Source organism: Diachasma alloeum, unplaced genomic scaffold (assembly GCF_001412515.2).
Source record: "Diachasma alloeum isolate Michigan unplaced genomic scaffold, Dall2.0 Dall_scaffold_00760, whole genome shotgun sequence".
Lineage (NCBI taxonomy): Eukaryota > Metazoa > Arthropoda > Insecta > Hymenoptera > Braconidae > Diachasma > Diachasma alloeum.
In genome coordinates this window covers 358,472-378,135 of record NW_021680890.1, presented here as the reverse complement: position 1 = coordinate 378,135, position 19,664 = coordinate 358,472, and the positions used below count along the sequence as shown (strand labels likewise).

The 19,664-nt window shown below is 39.5% G+C and overlaps 4 protein-coding genes across 6 annotated transcripts in view; 2 read left to right on the top strand and 2 right to left on the bottom strand.

Moving 5' to 3' along the window:
• Positions 1-36: 36 nt before the first annotated feature.
• LOC107044571 lies at positions 37-3,264 on the bottom strand. The gene is made up of 5 exons (XM_015266499.1): positions 3,156-3,264; positions 2,976-3,038; positions 2,820-2,900; positions 1,144-2,137; positions 37-585 (listed from the first exon to the last, which is right to left on the bottom strand). The coding sequence occupies exons 1-5, from the start codon at positions 3,169-3,171 to the stop codon at positions 390-392; spliced, it is 1,350 nt and encodes a 449-aa protein (XP_015121985.1). The 5' UTR covers positions 3,172-3,264; the 3' UTR covers positions 37-389.
• Positions 3,265-3,617: 353 nt separating this feature from the next.
• On the top strand, positions 3,618-7,316 carry LOC107044615 (probable ATP-dependent RNA helicase DDX52). Its single transcript, XM_015266560.2, has 5 exons — positions 3,618-3,775; positions 4,290-4,730; positions 5,097-5,843; positions 6,335-6,720; positions 6,905-7,316. Exons 1-5 carry the CDS (start codon positions 3,689-3,691, stop codon positions 7,080-7,082), a joined length of 1,839 nt encoding a protein of 612 aa, XP_015122046.1. The 5' UTR covers positions 3,618-3,688; the 3' UTR covers positions 7,083-7,316.
• LOC107044616 (protein halfway) lies at positions 7,070-13,911 on the bottom strand. Of its 2 annotated transcripts, none has more exons than XM_015266562.1 (8): positions 13,631-13,911; positions 12,870-13,211; positions 11,354-11,639; positions 10,094-10,578; positions 8,992-9,174; positions 8,751-8,909; positions 8,574-8,690; positions 7,070-8,206 (listed from the first exon to the last, which is right to left on the bottom strand). In XM_015266562.1, the coding sequence occupies exons 2-8, from the start codon at positions 12,927-12,929 to the stop codon at positions 7,934-7,936; spliced, it is 1,563 nt and encodes a 520-aa protein (XP_015122048.1). In that variant the 5' UTR covers positions 12,930-13,211; positions 13,631-13,911; the 3' UTR covers positions 7,070-7,933. The 2 variants fall into 2 exon arrangements, with proteins under 2 accessions (XP_015122048.1, XP_015122047.1); XM_015266561.1 differs by having other exon boundaries at positions 12,870-12,977.
• An 850-nt stretch (positions 13,912-14,761) lies between these two features.
• The window catches only part of LOC107044588 (integrin alpha-PS1), a 10,528-nt gene continuing 5,625 nt past the window's right edge, over positions 14,762-19,664 (top strand). Inside the window, exons 1-4 of one of the 2 annotated variants that reach the window (XM_015266526.2) lie at positions 14,762-15,115; positions 16,999-17,126; positions 17,430-17,453; positions 18,763-19,315. In XM_015266526.2, the coding sequence (XP_015122012.1) occupies positions 14,949-15,115; positions 16,999-17,126; positions 17,430-17,453; positions 18,763-19,315 (872 nt within the window). In that variant the 5' untranslated portion in view covers positions 14,762-14,948. The remainder of the gene's footprint in view (positions 15,116-16,998; positions 17,127-17,429; positions 17,454-18,762; positions 19,316-19,664) is intronic. The other variant, XM_015266527.2, reaches the window with a different exon arrangement.

Below are 19,664 nucleotides of genomic sequence, written 5' to 3'. Positions count from 1 at the left end.
AACGAGCAAGTTCTTCGAAAAAATTCCTCATGGAAATATTCTTATTCTGATGCTTTTATTGTTCATAAAAATGCAATTTATACAGAAAATCCTCCCAACTCTTGCCTAGTCCTTACAAAAATATAAAAACCTATTCCGAATTTTTTTAAACTTTCAAGAGGTAATGGAACTTACCATCGGAGTAGAAATTGGGTTCCAATTTCTTACATTATAAATACCAAGATTATTGATAATGTGAGCGTGTTTGTGTTTTTTTGAATAGTCGTCTGACGACGAAAAAACTTGAAATCTAGTTACTACTCCGATGGTAAGCTCCATTGCCTCTCAATAGATATAAATCTCCTTAAATTAATCTTTAGAGTCAATCAATGCTTCGACAAAATAATCCTCTACTCGATATCATCGCTGTAAAGATCCTCCAGTTCATCAAAGACTTTTCTCGATATCGACCTCCTCAGGCTTTTCTTCCCAGAAGGAGTGTTCACCCCCTGCATTTCCCTGAGCTTTCCAGCCTCCGGGGTCTCCAGATAACTCATGCTCGCCTTCATCGCGAGGTACTCCCTCAACGCCCTTTCACTCTTGCACCTAGATTCCGAAATAAAGAATGAAATATAAAAAAAACGAAACCAAAACCAGTGAATTTAAAAAACACAACGGTTTTCACAAAATAAACTTCATAAACGCGTAATTACAATCACAACGGGTGATCCTACGAACAAATGTCATAAGAATCTTTTTTCATATCAGGAAATTCTCTACAGAAAATGTCTAACAGATTATTCCCTTAAAACTACTCATTACCGAGATAATTAAATGATCAACAGAAAGTGAAAATATCAATGTATCGTTGAATTTTCTTTTTCATCAAATCAGAGTTTATCAAATTTTTTTTATTTAGCCCAAAACCAATAAGTTACCACAGCTTGTCATAGAGAATAATAAAAATAAAATAAAACAAAAAAACGACGAGAACAGAAATTTTTTTTTTTCGAGTTTATTAAAAATGAAAAATATCTCGATAAAGAGCCACCCTCCGAAAAAATGTCACAAGAACTTTTTTACAGCCCCCAAAATTCTCTACAAAAAAACTCTTGAGTCATTTCCTCGTAAACCCACTGATAACCGAGATAATTAGATTAATACCTGCGCCTCATGAACTGATCGTGCACCGGAGTCTTCTTCCCTGGCGTCACGACCTTCGTACTTTTCCCAGTGGACTTCACGTTGAGCTTCTCCTCGAGCATCGAAAAGCTGTCATCAGGGTCATTACTCTGCCTCTCGGCAATCCTAGCCGATCGCCTGCGCTCCCCAGGGGAGGCCTTGGACCGTCTCCTGGATCTGCTCCCAGAAACCAAATTTTCCTTATCCAAAACCCGATCGAGAGTCGCCAAAACTTTGGAATTCTCTCTCTTCCCTTCAATTAAACTCTTCAAAAAATCGTAGATTTGCTCCACGGTCTGTAGTTTGCGATTCTGCGTGGTTCTGATCTCCTCGATGGCCACTTCTATCTTCTCGAGACGTCTCAGTATCTCCTGGGGCAGCTCCGAATCGAGTTTAACGGACTTCGACTCGGCCAGGGGCTGCGTGGAGGGCTCGACAGGTGGGGGAATGTTTTCTTTATTCTCCAGTGACTTCTCCAGGTCCTCCGGGGAGTCTGAGTCCTTGGAGAAGGTCGCGTCGAGGTCCTCGGGGGGAGGTTCCGAGGGCTTCTGAGCCTTCTTCGACGATTGCGAGCGAATTATCACTGTTGGCCGCTCGAGTCTCACCGTTTCCTGGGGGTTATCCTGGGGATTTTCTTCCGTGATGATGAGGGACGCCTCCAGGATTGTTTTTTCGTGGAAGGACTTCTCCATGTGCTGCTTCACGATGGAATTCGGGGGGAGGAGGAAGCTTTTTCGAGGCTTTGTCGAGGGTTTTGAGGGATGAGGGGGGAGGAGGGACTGTCGGGCTTTCGAAGGGGGCAGGAGGGTCATGCGGGAGGGGTTTTTGGGGGCGATTGCTGAGGCGCGGGTCGAGGGGCGCGTCCACTTCGGGGGACAGATTGAGGGTCTACTGGTGCGCGGGGAGGGCGAGCGGTCGTACAGCTTCCGACGAACACCTTTCCCTGGGATTAAGAACGTGGGCCGAGTGACGCGATCTGTGGACGGGGACGAATGATTGGGAAATTATTGTTGGAATGTTCATGGGTGATTTGTAGTTTATAGACGTCAAGCGTCGGGAGTAGAATAGATTTTTAATTGTTTTCTTGTAAGTAAATGGTTTCATTAGGGAAATGAAATAAAATGTTGCTTCATATTTTCCCCTGAACTCAATCATCACATAGATTTAGTTTGTGGTCCTCAAATGTCGTGATTAAAATAGATTCGTAATGTTTGAAATGATTTTATTCTTAATTCTGATTAAATAGTTTCATTAGGGAAATAAAAATTTTAATAAAATAAAAATAAATAAATAAAATACTTCGTGAGATTTTCCCCTAAAGCCACTCCTCATTTAGACAATTAAACATGTGTAAAGGATAACCAAATTGACTTCACAAAATATTTTACTTCCAATGGAAATAATATTTGTTAAACATGGAAATAATTCGAGAACGAGTGGCTCCACGAAAAATTCTCAAAGGACATTTTTTGTTGCCCATGAAATTCCCCAAAAAAATCCCTTTCGATATTTTCCTCTGAGCCCCCTCGTCTCCGAGATATCCACCAAAAAAAGTCTGACATTCTCCCCAGACTCGTCTCACTCTCTGATCCCTTCGAATTGAATCAACTTCTCCCCTTTCCACCCCAAGATCATCAACCCTAGACCATCTGACTCACCAGTAGAGCGAGAACAGGACTTCGAGGTGGACTCCAGCAGTTGTTTTATCCTCACAGGCTCCATTTTCTTGCGCTCTGACACTGCAAAGCCCCGAAAAAACTATTGAAAACCTCAAATCTCGAAATTATCTCCATTTGAAGAAAAGCACTAATTACCTGACTCTTTTCCAGCACTTTTTGGGTGCCCCAGGAGTTCAGCGACCTTCACCGGTTGCAATTCTGACACAACAGAAAGGTTATCCCATAAATCAAACCATTTTCTCTCTCCAAAAATAATTTCCATCGATTTTTCAATCATTTTTCTGATTATTTAGATTGATTATTTCAGATACTTACTCCCTGCACTCGCCATGACGAGCTTTCCTGAAGGTTTATGAAGCAATTGCCAGTAATTACTGAGACAATCCCGCCAATTTTAATTGATAAACAATGCTCAGATGTTCGTTAAATCCCTCCATTGGGAATAAAACCTAGAAAGGAATGTGACTGGTGGAATTTTTGCGGCTTCCAGAGAGTTTTCGTGACACTATAAGTGAGAATAACTTGAAAACGAGCCGTCTCACGAAAAATTCTCATAAAAAATTTTTTGTAGCCCATAAAATTCTCTACAAAACTTCTATTTTGACATTTTTGTCTAAATGCCTTCATCCCCGAGATATTTAACAAAAAAAATTTATTTATCAAGAAATTCCTCTGAGAATAAAACCTAGAAGTTTCTAATGAGTTTTCTCGCCACTAGGGGGATTTCGAGGAGATGTGGCGCCCCTAGCGGGTTCCAGTTGCTGACTGTCGTGTCCCCCCACTCTCCACGTGACTCCCATGTGCGAAATAATTGTTTTTTTCATGGAAAATTCATTGTTTAGTTGATAATGGACGCTTTTGATTTGTTTAAACAACTGTCGGCAGGTGCTAAGTTCGATAAGAAACGGTTTAAGAAGGACATTGAGTACTTCCAGGTGAGTGGGATCATGATTTTGGTGATTTAGGGCTCAGGGGAGATGTCAACAACATGTGGTTTGTTTATTGACGATCAGGAGATTATTTATTTTGGAGAGAATTCGGGGTTTTGAAGGTGTAAAAGTGATTTTGGGTGGGTTCTCGTCATTATTTTCATTCAATTCGAAGTTTTTCGCAGCAAAACAGGAGTGCTAATGGTTTTGATAATTTATTACAGAATTTTTTTTGAAATTTTCAACTACTTCCATAGAATTTCTGTGATTTGTTTATCAATTTTGTTTTTTTTTTGTTTGAAGATGATTTATTTTGAGGAGAATATGGGGGATGATGTGAGAGGGATTTTGTGTAATTTTGAATGATTATTTTCTTTTTTGTTTGATTTAATTTCACATTTTTGCATCAAAAAATCCCAGAAAATCTGAAAATTTTGATAATCCCGTCGAATTTCTTCGGACATTCAAAGTATTCCCAAAAAATTTCCAGAATTGCCCATCAGTTTTCTTTTTGTTCTAGTTTGGAAAGAAATTAGAGAAGAATGTGAACCTTCAAAGCATTAAAATCGAGCCTGTGGACGATATCTCCCCATCAAAAAAACGAAAAGCAAGAGACGAAGGCCCTGAAGATGATTCCACCACTATTGACGCCTCATCACCAAAAGGACAGACTTTAACACTTCTGAATGGACTTTCCACGGCCACTGATGATCGCAAGAACACCAAAAAGAAAAATATGACGACCGAGGAGAGAGAGTCCCAGCAGCACCAGGAGAAGATCAATCAGTTCAGGAATTCTCACAAGATTGCTGTCGTTGGCCGAAGGATTCCTGAGCCAATAGCTTCATTCGAGGAACTCGCTCGTCATGGGGTTGGAGCTGACTTGATCGAGAATCTTAATAAATGCGGGTACAAGGAGCCCACGCCCATTCAGATGCAAGCAATGCCGATTCTTCTGGAGGTGAATTAATTTTTTAGATAAATTATCTCGTTTCATCGTGATTGTCCGGAGAACCATTGACTTCAGGAGAAAATGTCATAAAACTTTTTTGCAGAGAACTCAAATTGCTACAAATTATATACGAGACATTTTCCTCTAGAACCCCTCGTTATTGAGATAACAATTAACAAAAAATTAGAGTTTGCTTAAAATGCGAATATCTCAACAAAGAAGCATCTCCAGAAAAAATGTCATAAGAACTTATTTCTAGGCGACAAAAATCGCTGCCAAAAATCCCTGAAGAAATTTCCTCCTAAACTCACTCCTTACAGAGTAACCCCCATTACCCACAAAGATCTAAAAGCCCCATTCCCCCGATTCTTTCAGGGCCGTCAAGTCCTGGCGTGTGCCCCGACAGGATCCGGCAAGACAGCAGCCTTCCTCCTGCCCATAATCCACCACCTGGAGGGCCCACGAAAGCTGGGATTCAGGGCGATAGTCCTCAGCCCGACCCGAGAACTGGCAAAGCAAACCTATCGAGAATGCATGAGGCTGTCAGAGGGACGTGGCTTCCGCATCCACATCATCAGCAAGGTCAAGCAAGCTCTGGAGAAATACGGGCCCAAGAGCTCCCAGAAATTCGACATCCTGATAACAACCCCAAAGAGACTGATCTACCTGTTAAATCAGGATCCACCAGCCATCAATCTCTCAAACGTGGAGTTTCTGATTGTCGATGAAGCTGACAAGCTGTTTGAGGAGGGGACCAGGGGCTTCAGGGACCAGCTGGAGCAGGTATCGAAGGTCTGCACCAACGAGACATTGAGGAGAGCCATGTTCAGTGCGACAAACACACCAGTCGTCACCAAGTGGTGCAGGCACAATCTGAAGGGTCTGATCAATGTGACCATTGGCCACAGGAATGCAGCGACCGATCTAGTCGAGCAGGAGCTGACGTTCGTGGGGAGCGAGAGGGGGAAACTAGTGGCTTTTAGGAATATCATCTCCGGGGGACTGTCTCCACCTGTTCTGATATTCGTGCAGAGCAAGGAGAGGGCGCAGGAGCTGTTCAACGAGCTGATTTATGATGGGATCAATGTGGATGTCATTCATGCTGACAGAACGCAGACACAGGTGATTATTTAGAATTTACTGTGTTGGCCGGCTTCGACCGGTCAGAATAAGAGAAAATTTAATATCAGGATTTTTAAGAATTGCTGCATTAAAAAAAAATACCCCAATGTTTTCGACTTTTTTAGAACAACCGAGAAGTTTATCAATTTCTTTGGAAAACCCTCAAATTTTCTTGACTTCTTGGGTTTCTAGAAAGGTTGAAAGCATTAAAGTTTCTTTTTTTAATTTTACAGAAACTCCCTGAATTCTTTCGCAAGTTCTAGAAAATCCCGGAATTCTCTCGAAATTCCTTGAATTCTTTCAGAATTTTAATAAACTGCCTGAATTCTCTTGCATTTTCTAGAAACTCAAAAAACCTTATTGTTATCAAATTGGCCCCTTTATTCGATTAATTCTGCCGTCGGTTATTGCCAGGGACTTTTCGTCTCCATTTTACCTCTGATATTGATGGAAATCTGCAAGATAAATTTACTCCTCGTTTTTTCCCCCAGAGAGACAACGTCGTGAGGTGCTTCAGGGAGGGAAAAATATGGGTCCTCATCTGCACAGAGCTCATGAGTCGGGGCATTGACTTCAAGGGTGTCAATCTCGTCATCAATTACGATTTTCCACCGTCAGCAATATCGTACATCCACAGGATCGGGAGGACAGGACGAGCTGGACACAGGGGAAAAGCCATCACATTCTTCACTGAGAGCGATACTGCTAATTTGCGGAGCATCGCAGCTATCATGAGGGACTCTGGGTGTCAAGTTCCTGAGTATATGCTAGCCATGAAGAAACACAGCAAGAGGGATAGGAGGAAGATGGAGAGGGAGGCACCCAAACGTGATTCCATATCAACTATTCCTAAATTTAGGAGGAGAAGGAATAACAGGTGATTAAATCATTTAAATAATTCTCAAACAGTTACTGATGCAGATGAAAAAATATGTAGATTGGAAATTTGATAATTTTCTTGAAAGTTTTCGTAAATCAATGAAATTAATGGATTAATTCATCAAAAAATTGATTAATTTAATCAATTTACGGAGTGTAACTCATTTTTTTGACTTTTCCAGTGAAAAATCCACAAAACCATCCATTAAACAGCATCAGGAGAGTTCAAATAAAGGAGAAAAATCAGGAAACAAGAAAGAAGTGCCTAAAGTCAACAAAAAATTATCTAAAAATATTCATAAATCCAAAAATACGAAAGGTGTGAAGAAATCTGGAGTCAAAGCACGTAAGCCCGAATAAAATTTGATTTTATTTCATTTTTATTGAAAATGCATTTTACAAATTACAAAAACAGATTTGAGTTCAACATCTCTTGAATATCTAGATCAGACACCAATATCGACTAGAATATTTTCATTTACATGGGTTATTTTTTAATATCAAAAGTCATGGGTGCAACCTAATCATTAATTGGATTATTATGCATCAATAATATCTTCGAGTGTTCATCAAATTAAAAAAAAAATTTTTTAATCGCGTTTTTTTTATATTTATCATTTATTTTGCATTCGTCCCCAGTATAAAAAATATCAATTGGATTTCAATATCGTTTCGGTAGTAAAAATCCTGTCAAAAATATATTTTAAATACGAAAATGATGAAGTGAACTTGACTTAGTCTTTTTTTTTCAAGTTATCAATACTTGAGATTGAGATGTCAGTGGAGAATACTGTCGACTCTACATAAGATACCTCAATCCAATGAAATTTTCGCCTCTAATGAATTAATATCGATGTTATTATTGCGTATAGTCCTATTGCCCCCTTTTTGCGAGCATGACCCCACGTGATAGGAACACTGGAGTCAAAGGTGTGATCGTAAGGGTCAAATCGCTAAAAGGGTCGAGAGGGAGTTTAGATCCTTAAGACCGTTGGAGCCCTATGATCACACCACTCGTCTCTCACGTTTGACCCTCGAGATCATTCGACCCTCAGGGCCATTTGACCCTTATGATCACTTCGTTCGTCCCTCCCGTTTGACGCTTATGATCACTCTGTTTTCGTCGATAAATGACCGGCCGACAGTGAGGGTAATCCTCGAGTGCTCGGAGCTCGAGGTATCTTATACAGAGGGTTGACAGTATACTGAGCCTAAGTTTCGCACAGCCAATCGCAAGGTAATTTCGGCATCTTGTTGGCCGGCCAGGGTAGATATCCAGCGGTTTTGAAGACCCAGTAGTCGTAGGAGACCTTCGCCACGAGACTTATCAGCAAAAGGACTTCAGTCGCGATAATGTAGTAAATGTAATCAGTCCAGTCTCCGGGGTAGACGCACATCTTCGAGGCGTCTAGCTCGGTCACTCGTTCCTTGATTTTCTCGCAGAGGACTTCGTCGGCATCGAGAATCCTGGCTTGCAGCCATCCCTTGAGGAATTTGTTTGTGATTTAGTAAATGAACGTTTATCGAGGGGAAATGATAGGCAACTTGCATGAAGCTCAATTCTTTCTAATTCCCCTATTTACACATTCCTCGTAACATGTGGATGGCTAAACGATGAAAATTATGGAGAAATATTGCCTAGATGTCTTATGAATTGACGTCATTAGCGATTCCAAAGCGTTTGAAATCTTCAACTTTTAGCAACTAATTATCAATTAATGAGCAATATTGCAAACGTTTGTGAATGAAAAATAAATTATTCAGCTCCTGAACTTGAGATTAGAAAATTGAACAAAATTCACGCAAGTTTCCTATTCAACGAAATTGAAAAAAAAACCGTTCACAATTTACCTTCAAATGTTTAGCAGTATTGCAATCACAATGCAGTGCATTCCCTCCAAGCTTCACAGCCTTGGAGAGTGCATAATTCTTATCAGGCCCGTTGAGAGATAAAATGTACGTTGGTAGCTGAAAAACAAGGCATTCTTACTCCTCACGAAGCCAAAATAAATGATTTGTGATACTCACAGATTTGATTTTATTGTATCTGAGACTCAAAAATGCGTAATTATCCAGGAACTTTGAGCCCTCGAGTTTGTTGATGGACGAGATATTGTTGTAATCAGCGTAAAACTCCCTGAGATCCTCGTACCAATGATTTGTGCTCAAGTAATCGAGAACTGTGATCTTGGAAAGGAAAAATTGAAATTAGTGGGAGGGATTCTTGAGGCTCTTGGGATATCCAGTGCGGTGATGAATTATGACTTACGTTATTGTAGGAAACATTGAGTGCTATCGTGTTACGCGGAAGCCGATCTGGTAATTCGGTCAACTGCATACCAGTGCAGTCTACATTAACAGCTAATGTCGGTGATTTTCCCTCGACAATGTCCATACGACGGAAATTACACTGACACTGCCAGTTGTCACCTTTTGGGCACTCGGTTTGCAGCTGAATTTGATCATAAAGAAGAGTACATTGACATGTGGTGCTCATAATGAATGGCCTTGGGCATAAAAAGGGCCTATTCTGTTGATTTCCAACTATTAATAGCTCGATAATCTTGATAAAATTCCGTACGTTCCGACTCAAAAATAATTCCAATCGCTCGAAAAGCCATGTTGTTATTGAAATAAGGTAGAATTGAGTGTTGACTCAAATGGGGGTGTTCATCGGAAATAGGAAAATGTTTTGGGAACTAGAATCAACGAGACTGACGTGTAAACAGAACTTCGTCATATAAACACCCAGGATTTAAAACGAATATAAGTTTTTTAGGAAAATTTCCATCGAAATCGAATTGATTCGTGAATTTGCTAGGGTAAGCTACCCAGTAGATGGGCACTGCCCTATAGATGGACGAGCTACTTTTGAATAGGAAATTACGCAAAAAAATACTGAAATGTGAATTGTTCATCAATTTTTTTGTCAATTGCTAAAAAACAAAGGTCCATCTACTGGGCGGTTTTCTTAGGTGTCCATCTACTGGGCAGTTTACCCTAGTATCAAAGTATAGAATCGTAGAGAGATTCTCTGTACGGATTGAGAATATAGAATACAGAGTATATTTTTTATACAAATTATTTCTATACGATTTCTATAGATTTGATCCTATACGATCCACTGCGACATGTATAGAAACATTTCGTACGGAATTACGACATTTCTCTACGTTTTTCTCCGGAGCGTTTAGACATCTTTTGTATGAAAACAACAATTTATGTCAAAATTTATGAGCAGAAATAATTCGTATAGAAAATATTCGCACAGAAATATCTGAATATCATATACCGAAATCCTATAGAATTTCTGTACGCAATCCGTATAGAAAATTTCTATACGATTTTTTCATATGTGAAGTCATACACACCTGGCTCAAATACCTCACTTGCTTGAGGGGTACCTGCTCAGTCGTATTAAACCAGTGCCACGTCTTACTAGCCGAGCAGAGTGTCTCGTTCTCCCTATTGAAATGAATCTGTTTCTCCCCAGTTTTGTTGATGGACTGGTAAACATCGTGACACATGAGTGTATTAGTCCCCGATATGTCAATCCAAAACTCACGTCCATGCATGGTGTTCAAAGCCGGCAGATGCGTCACATTGTTGTACGACAAATCGAGACTGGTCAATTGCGCCAATCTCGTGAATGAATTATTCTCAATTTCAATCAATCCATTATTAGACAAGTTCAAACACTGTGTTGGAGTCATCATAAGAAATTGCCCCTTTATTCGATTAATCCTGCCATCGGTTATTGCCAGGGACTTCAGTCGTCTCCATTTCACTTCTGACACGTTGAAGACGTCTAGCGTTGCGTTTCTTATGTGAATGTAAGAAACATTTGATGGAAAATCTGCAAGATTTCATGATCAAATCGTGTGCTAAATGGAAGGAGGTTGTATTGATCATTTTGGGATTTTTAGGTCAGCCAAGTGGAAAGAGCTATTGGACAGACTGAAAAAATCGAATTCAGTAGCAAGGTGGTGAAACGGGAGAAGTCAATTTTGGCTATTGGCCCGTTTTCGAAGAATATCTCGGAATGTAAGGGAGATAGCTAAATTTTTGTTATAACCTTTTTTGTAGAGCCAATTGAGTGCTACAATAAATGTAATTACGAAAAATTCGCTATCTCCTTTAAATTCGGAAATATTCCTCAAAAACTCAACGGAGAGATAAATCGTTTCTCCTTCATTTTTTGCACTAATTATTCATTTTTGGACATAACTAAATTGAAATCGCATTCCAATAGCCCGCGACTTTTAAAATTCAGTAGTCTCCCCTTAAAAGTACGATCGAATATCAGAAAATTGAGAAAAATGAAGAGAAAACAGCGAAATTTTTTTTTTTCATTCTTCCACTATCTGAGAGATATTGGTGGAAAAAAAATCCTCAAACTTATATATACTTAAGAATAGTACTCAAACAAAACAAAAAGGTGGATCGAAATGATTCTGCAGAGCCCAAATCACCCAAATTTCATGTTCCCGAGATCAGGTTTATACGATCTTTTTCCACTTCGTTGACCTAAAAATCCCAAAATGGTCAGTACGACCTTTTCTCCATTTAGTTCGCGAAATGAATTTCCGTAAAATTACTCTATTCATATTCTCAAATAGCGGATCATTTACTTGCGCACGCGAGACCAAATTCGAAGCTCTTGGCGCTCAAATTGCAGCAGTAGACTGCATTCTCGTCGTTACTTGTGTGCGACAGAATGGGAATCCGCTTGCAGGGGCAGTCGTCGGATTTGACAACCTCGGGGCACTCCATCTGAGATTGGTAAAAACATCGCTCCGGGGGTGGCAATCCCACCCTCAACTCCGTGCTCCCACCGGACAGGGACGCTTGGTCCTCTTCAGTCCGACCTGACGCCATCCCCGCGTACAGGCAGATCATGAGGCTCATCCACTGCATCTAAACCCACAATTTATTCCGAAAACAAAAAAAAACGGTTTTCATCTTCTCTTCGTGATCCCGATGAACATCAAACAATCGGGAACTTGCATGAAGCTCAATTATTTCTAATTGCCCTATTCACACGTTCCCCATATAATATGGATTGCTAAACGGCGAAAATTGTGGAGAAATATTGCCTATAGATGTCTTATGGTAATTAATTGAAAATCAGTCGTCTTCGAGGCCAATTTTTCGGCTATGACGTCACGAAGACGGTCAGGTAACGCTTCATTAGTCGAAAAAGAAGAGAGTGGGGAGTTGTTTTCGTCCATTGGCTGAGGCGCACTTCAAGATTGGGTTAGGTCGGCTCGAGCCATCCTGTGATTGGTCCAGCGCTCGACCGTCTATGTGACGTTATTAGCGGTTTCAAAGTGTTTGAAATGTTCAATTTTTAACAATTAATTATTAATTAATGGGCAATATTTCGAACGTTTGTAAGTGAAAAATGAATTATTCAGGTCCCAAACTTGAGATTAGAAGATTGAAAAAAATTCATGCAAGTTCCCTAATAAGCGTCCTCAGGAGGAATGCCTTTGGGCCATGAATTCTCAGCCAAAAGGGGGTGAAAAAAATCTGAAGGATAGCTTGAAAAATTTGTTCATTTCCTAGAAACTGAATAAGACGAGTCGAAGGCGATCTAAAGAGGATAAATAATTCCACGAAACGTTCAAAAATACGAGGTGGGCGACAAGTGCGGGCGCCGCCATCTTGCTTTGATACCCCCTCCCTCTGTCGCAAGGGGTTTCCAAGATGGCGGCGCCTCCATCTCGTATTTTTAAACATTCCTCAAAATTATCTATCCTCTTCAGTTCACCCGCAACTCGTTCCATCCGATTTCTACAAAATGAAAAAATTTTCTAAGCCATTTTTCGAATCTTTTCGTCCCCTGTCGACTGAGAATTTATGGCCTAAAATTTTCCCCTCATTTCAGTAATTTTTTTACTCCCAAGACCTTGACGATTTCTTCCCCTCTCGTTCATTAAAAAAACGTTTTCTCCTTTATTAATAAAAAATGGGAATTCCGAATATAAAATACAATGAAAAAAGTTATTAAACCATCATTAGGAGTAAACAGAGCCACCGATAAGGCGTTATCACGCCGCCTAATCGCCCTGACACTCCCAACGAGCAAATACACATAAATCCCAAAATAACTCATTCCCTAGGATGAAGAAAATTCCCAATTACCTTCATCTCCACATTTTTTTTCCTCTTAAACCCAACGACCCGCTTCCATTTTCCCTCCATGCACCTTCGGTGGTCCTCTTACTCCAAAAACTCACGAAAACTCCATCACTAGTTTCCAAATAAACAGAAAAAATTCACTCAACTTTATCTCTCGGTAATCGAGTTAACGTCACGCACGACGAAGAAGGTCATCACCGGTTTAATTGCGCCTTGGGCACTCACACAGAGCCAATAACAATGACCACGCGTGTTTTATTTACAATGGAAATGAGTATTCGTAGAAAACCACAAATTAAATACGTTTTCTACGTGAGTTCAGTGGTTTTTCTTCTCATTGTCAATCTATTTTTAAATACAAATGGAAAATTATAAAATAGCAAAATGGAAAGTCATTTAACAATCCAATCTCTTAACAAAATAATAACAATAGCAATCTCTTTCTGAACAAAAAAATCATTTTTGAAATCGGTAAAATTTTAAATTGAAATTTTCTTCAACAGTTGAATAAAAAAATTCAATTTTTTTACAATTCCGTTCATTTGAATCCTTAATTTTTTAGTTTTTTCACTTTTTTTCAATTTAGTATTTCAGTATTTAAAATTTTGAATTCAACTACATTTTTGCACTCGAAAATTTTTGCGTTGGCTGAAATTACGACTATATTAAATATCGAGATGTTTATTTCATTCTTCGCAGTAAAACAAAAACTAATAAAAAAAGAAAAAAAAATATTAAAAAAAAAATTGGAGGGTGATACAAACCGATTAAATAATTAAACATGATGATAATGGGTCAACTGGAGTCGACCGGAGTCGGCTAAATTAATCAAAAGTGCCCTTTCAATTTATCACAACCGAATAATTCGATTCAACTCCGAAAGGATGCGCTAAACCCGCACGAAATATCCGATTCATCCGCTGATATTACGGGATTATTTCGGTGAAATTGAGGAAAAAAATTTCTAGGGAATAATGGCGATATGTTAATGCTATTGATCACGATCGAGCTGCGATCCACTGCGATCCGAGACTGGATCCGCTTGGCTTTTACTTCACTTCCCCCGGTGCGTATATAACATCGGGGCTCTTAACATTGTTGCGGTGAGGGGAGCGGAGGTTGTGAAATGATGGCGCGGTGGGGATAGCATACAGCAGTGGGATGGAGAAAAAAAATTGGACGCTGTAATGGGGCACAACGGATCTAAAATTAAATCGAGACATCGTGAAGTGGAAATTCATATTTTTCGATCGATCGGATGATAATGGAGAAGGTTGCGCGGGTCATCGGCCCCTGGGGCGATTTGAGGAGTCATTATGCGAGTCGTAAGGATAATATTGAGGGAGAAAACAGAGAATTCATCGGTGGAATGTATTTCGGGAATGACGAATTATTTTTGAATGCCGTGGGTTTATTTATAGAAGGAAGAATGGGAGATGGTGGGGGTTGTTACCGTTGGTCGGTAATGCAGTTGACACGTTTTATAAGATACCTCAATTAAATAAAATTTTCGACTCTAATGAATTAATTATTGATGCTATTTTTGCGTATAGTCCTATTGCCCCCTTTTTGCGAGCATGACCCCACGTGATAGTCAAAATCCATTAAGTGTTGTTTCAGACATGGTCTCATAATAAGAGAATTGGAGAAACAAAAAAAAAATATTTTTCTTGAAAATTTTTTTTTGAAAAAACATTTTTCTTGAAATAAAATTTTTTTCTCGAAATAAATTTTTTTTTTTCTCTCTCCCTCTCTCTTCTTACCTACCTTACCCTCAATCGATAAGTTCCCTTCTCCATCCCAACTTCAGTTCCCACCGAGTTCCCCCCCTCCTAAACCATAAATATGCGCCACGACCCCAGAGAAAGGAAAGAACTCTCGCCGGCCGACGGAGCGTGGGCGTTGAGGAGACGAATCTTCGCCTCTCTCGTCAGTGAACCTCCAAGCCTCTCTCAAGTGTGTGGGTTGAAAAACTCACCTCATCTCACCTATTCCATCCCCGAGTGCTCTTTGTTGTGCTAAAAAGTCCCAATCCCAATGACCGAATAAACACGGAATAGCAATTACGAGTGATCGAACAAAATGGATAACACCGGATTATTTATTATCGGAGTGTTTATGGTGCTCAGTGCCTATGGATTTAATCTTGAGTCCAGGATACCTGTCATAAAGCGAGGAATAAGTGGTTCTTATTTCGGTTATTCCGTTGCTGAACATCAGGAGGAGCCGGACAACAATGCCCAGCGCTGGTGAATAATCTTTTTTTATATTTTTTCATTGTTTTATTTTTATTTGCTGACGCCGGGGCATCTGCTCGCATGATTTGGGCATCTTTATCTCCTGGTGTCCCATAAAAAGTGGAGAAGGGGGGGGGGGAGATAACAGACGGAGTGCTCACACCCAGCACACCATGTTTTCTATTAATTCTTGTTATGAGTCTATTTTTTTATGATTCATAGTTTTATGAAGCTGGGGACTGCTTGGCTCATGTTTCGTGAGATAAGTTGTGGGATAGTTTTGAGATGAGTAAGGGAATTCAGTTGAGATCATCACGAGGGATTGTTGATTCGATTTAAATTTTTTTCATTTTTTATTTGATTTTGTGAAATTCTCAGGCAGTTGTTGAATTGACTTCTATTTATGTCTATTTTTTAAATTATTTTGAAAAACTTCAAGATACTTTTCTTAGATTGTTTCATAAACTATAAAAAATTTAATTAACACTTTCTCTCGAGGTCCCTTATTGATTAGTTAATTAACCATTACAAAATTTAATTTTATAAACATGTACTGGGGAATTGAATTTCCTAGTTTTTCATTATTTAATCATCTCTTTGATAAATGGTTTTATTTTTTTACTTGAATTTTATAAACTTCTCATGCAGTTGTAGAATTGAGTTTTATTTAAAATCATGTACTGGGGAATTCTATTTTTTAAGTTTCGAAATTGTTTAATTATCTCTTTGATAAATGATTCTAAATGGTCTACAACTCGGGCCTTCAATTGAAAGCCCGAGTTGAAGGCCCGAGTTTGTAGCAAAGATGTCAGACAAGATATGAATGTTTTTTTGGGCTCAAATGAAAGAGCGGGTCGAGAAATGGCGTGCTAGGGCCTCTAAAGATGGTCTTGAGCCAGGGGAGACTCCTCCACCCCAATGTTCTATACACACTCCTAGACCCCATTGCCCTACTAGACAATGTTGTCACAACTCTGCTTTTCAATTGAAAACAGACATCATCTTTAGAGACATTTGTCATGTTTAGAGGCCCTAGCACGCCATTTCTCGACCCGCTCTTTCATTTGAGCCCAAAAAAACATTCATATCTTGTCTGACATCGCTGCTACAAACTCGGGTCTACAACTCGGGCCTTCAATTGAAAACCCGAGTTGAAGACCCGAGTTTGTAGCAAAGATGTCAGACAAGATATGAATGTTTTTTTGAGCTCAAACGAAAGAGCGGGTCGAGAAATGGCGTGCTAGGACCTCTAAAGATGGTTTTGAACCAGGGGAGACTCCTAGACCCCAATGTTCTATACATACTCCTAGACCCCATTGTCCTCCTAGACAATGTTGTCACAACTCTGCTTTTCAATTGAAAACAGACATCATCTTTAGAGACATTTGTCATGTTTAGAGGACCTAGCACGCCATTTCTCGACCCGCTCTTTCATTTGAGCCCAAAAAAACATTCATATCTTGTCTGACATCGCTGCTACAAACTCGGGTCTACAACTCGGGCCTTCAATTGAAATGAGGAAAAAAATAAAAATTTGGAATATCTATACATGAGGGGCTAATTGATCGGATCTGGACGGCACAGCGCCGCTTTTCTATCCGTTCGACGTTCCTTTCCCTTTTCTAGCTGAACAAATTCCCCGAGAAGAAAACGGACAGCGCCAACCCTTAATAAAAGGATTGAACTGGGAACTCTAATTTTTCAGAATTTTTAAGCGTCGAGAAACACGCTAAAATAGCGAGTGATCGAGGGTTAATAAAAAACTGGGCAACTTGTCCTTTTCAAAAATTTAAATGCACTCCTGAATAATTAAGTAATCAATCGAGATAATGAATTAATGAAAAATCCCATTCACCTCCAAAAAACGAATTCTCTAAATTCCGGTACAATCTCAGGATCTTAGTGGGCGCGCCTCTGGATCAAAATAGACAGCCTGGTACCAACAGATCTGGGGCTTTATGGCAGTGTCCACTGACCACGAATACCAGTGACTGCAAGCAGGTCATAACAGACGGCAGACTGAGTGAGTCAATTTTTCCTGCCCTCACCCCACCCCAAAAATACAACAGCAAATGCCCCACAATTCACTAGAGCAACTTCTTGATCATACACAACAAAATAAACATCCGAGACATGTAAAACAATCGGCTTTGAGGAATGACCTGGTGTAACATTACATGGTATTACATAAATGTACAGTAGATCATGATTAATATAACCTAATGATCCATATAAAAACGTAATAAAATCGTAATAAGTAACTAATAAGTACGAGACAACAAACATTGTGCAAAAATTCTAAACAAATTATGAATTACTTTAACAGCTGAAGATGGTCTAAATGGTCCAAGTAAGTGGAATTAAGGTGGAGAATGATTGGAATGATTCAATCTTTTATTTTTATTAATTACAGGCATGACAATTGCATTACAGCTTTGGCACGCGAATAACAATTGTCATTAAGGTTTTCATAATGCATCTGTCATTACACATTTCAACAAGAATTTATTCCTGTTATTGGCGGAATAATTCAAATGCTGAATTGTGTTTTCATACTAAAACCAGAGCTGGCAAAAGCATCATGAATACAAAATTTAAATTGTTTGAATTGGAGAAGTACTATTTGAAATAAAAAAATATGGTCTCGAAACTTCAACATTTTTTTTCTCATAAATGGATTTGAAATCAACGTGAAAATATCAATAAGACTGTCAATTTGATTTGAGAAGACAAATTATTTAGTTTCATTAGTCAAAATTTGCAAATAGTATTTCAGTTTTATTTTCATGATGAAAAAGTGCCCTGCTTGCACAAAAACACATGTTTACGCACAAATCGCTTCGTTTGGCTTATGATTGAAGACGATATTTACATCGTCATGCAAAATTTAATGATGAACATTGAGAACCTTTGAAGGATTGAAATGAAAACAATTTTTAATAATAATTTTTCCAGTTTTTTTTCATTGCTTCGACAGCAGTTATCACTCCTCGAACTTTTTATCGACCACTAACATCACGAAAAAGCTCTCAGCCGAGGGTTTTGTGAAGCAAGCGTTTTTTGAGAGAAATATCCAATACATGAGTGATGAAGTGATAGATTTCCATAAGTAGATCTCGTTTTTTATCGAGAATTGAGTCTTCAACAAAAAATGTCATTTGAAGTTTTCACCTCAGCACTCAACTACTAACATTTTTACTCGCTGAAGACGATTAGTGGCTAGCCACAAACCCCGAGAAATGCATTAGTTCAATTTAATAAACTTCATTTCAATCAAATCAATGAGATTTTTTTTATTCACACCAGATAAATATTTTTTGAAACACAAAGTTGTGAGAAATTTCAACATTTTCATTGAAACAAACTCATGAGTTCATGTATTCCCATCAAAAATTGAAATGAAAAGTGATTTTATGTTTGGACGAAATAGTACGAATCATCAATTTGAAAAAAAAAAAAAAAAAAAATGCCGAGAGTTGGGTTTGAACCCACGACCCCTAGGTTTCCAGTCTGAGGCTTTACACAAATAGCTACCTAGTGGGTGAATTTTTCGAGTGAATTAAAAAACTCCAAATATTGAAGTCTATTAAACGGATTCACATCCGTCATTTCTCAGGGTGCACGCACCCCTAGCCCCCACTGACCTCCGAAACTTCCAGATATCGATTCAGACGAGTTGATCCCACCCGGAAATGACGAGATAAAGGACGGTCAGTGGCTGGGTGTGACAGTCCGAAGCCAGGGCGTTGGAGGGAAGGTAATGGTCTGTGCACACCGTCACATAGTGAAGACAACTGACTCCCAATGGGGCCAGGGCCAGTGCTACATTCTGACGAACGAACTCAAGTATCAAGACCTGAAGAAGCCGTGCTCAGGGAAGCCCACGGCCAAGGCGCACGAGCAGTTCGGGTACTGCCAGGCAGGCACCAGTGGAGTCCTCACTTCTGACGATCGAGTGGTCATCGGGACCCCTGGGCCCCACACCTGGAGGGGGACTCTGTACCTGTTCACGGTGTCTGATGACTTTCTGGTGAGGGATAGCACGGTCTATCATGCCCCCATGCAGGACGCATCGCCTGTTAATAAGTACAGTTACCTGGGGATGTCTGTTACTGTGGGGAACTTCTTCGGGAGTGGACTGAGCTACGCCTCGGGGGCCCCCAGGTCCAATGGCACGGGACAGGTGGTGATACTGACGAGAAAGGACAACAGGTTGTTATTATTTAATTAGTTCATTTTTAGCCATTGGGGAAGTCGAAAATTCCAGAGAAAATTATTAATTAGAATGACACTCTGGGCTTTCGTTGAAATTCTCTTTTATCGTTTTATGTGTGATATAGAAGTGTCTAGAAAATATCCTCGAGGTTGAGTACAGGGATTCAGCTGGACTGGATAATTAGTGTTGGTTAATATCCCGAACGAAAATAAGAAATTGTCGAGTTTATTTTCATCCAATTTAAATTTAAAACATGAAGTAAAATGTCTGCACTGGATTCAACACCATTATTTCGAAATTGATTCATTGAAATTTATCCGGTGAGTTACATTTTGATTCGGGGGG

Bases quoted from the DNA above. Each gene is read 5' to 3' on its own strand.
- LOC107044615 (XM_015266560.2), top strand. From the start codon at position 3,689: ATGGACGCTTTTGATTTGTTTAAACAACTGTCGGCAGGTGCTAAGTTC. The intron at 4,731-5,096 runs GTGAATTAATTT...CGATTCTTTCAG, and splicing joins CAATGCCGATTCTTCTGGAG to GGCCGTCAAGTCCTGGCGTG. The intron at 6,721-6,904 runs GTGATTAAATCA...TGACTTTTCCAG, and splicing joins AGGAGGAGAAGGAATAACAG to TGAAAAATCCACAAAACCAT.
- LOC107044616 (XM_015266562.1), bottom strand. From the start codon at position 12,929: ATGGAGGGAAAATGGAAGCGGGTCGTTGGGTTTAAGAGGAAAAAAAAT. The intron at 10,579-11,353 runs GTAAATGATCCG...GAAATCTTGCAG, and splicing joins ATTTGGTCTCGCGTGCGCAA to ATTTTCCATCAAATGTTTCT. The intron at 8,207-8,573 runs GTAAATTGTGAA...AAATTCCTCAAG, and splicing joins ATACTGCTAAACATTTGAAG to GGATGGCTGCAAGCCAGGAT.
- LOC107044571 (XM_015266499.1), bottom strand. The intron at 2,138-2,819 runs GTGAGTCAGATG...CCCCGTCCACAG, and splicing joins GTCCTGTTCTCGCTCTACTG to ATCGCGTCACTCGGCCCACG. The intron at 586-1,143 runs GTATTAATCTAA...TTCGGAATCTAG, and splicing joins GATCAGTTCATGAGGCGCAG to GTGCAAGAGTGAAAGGGCGT.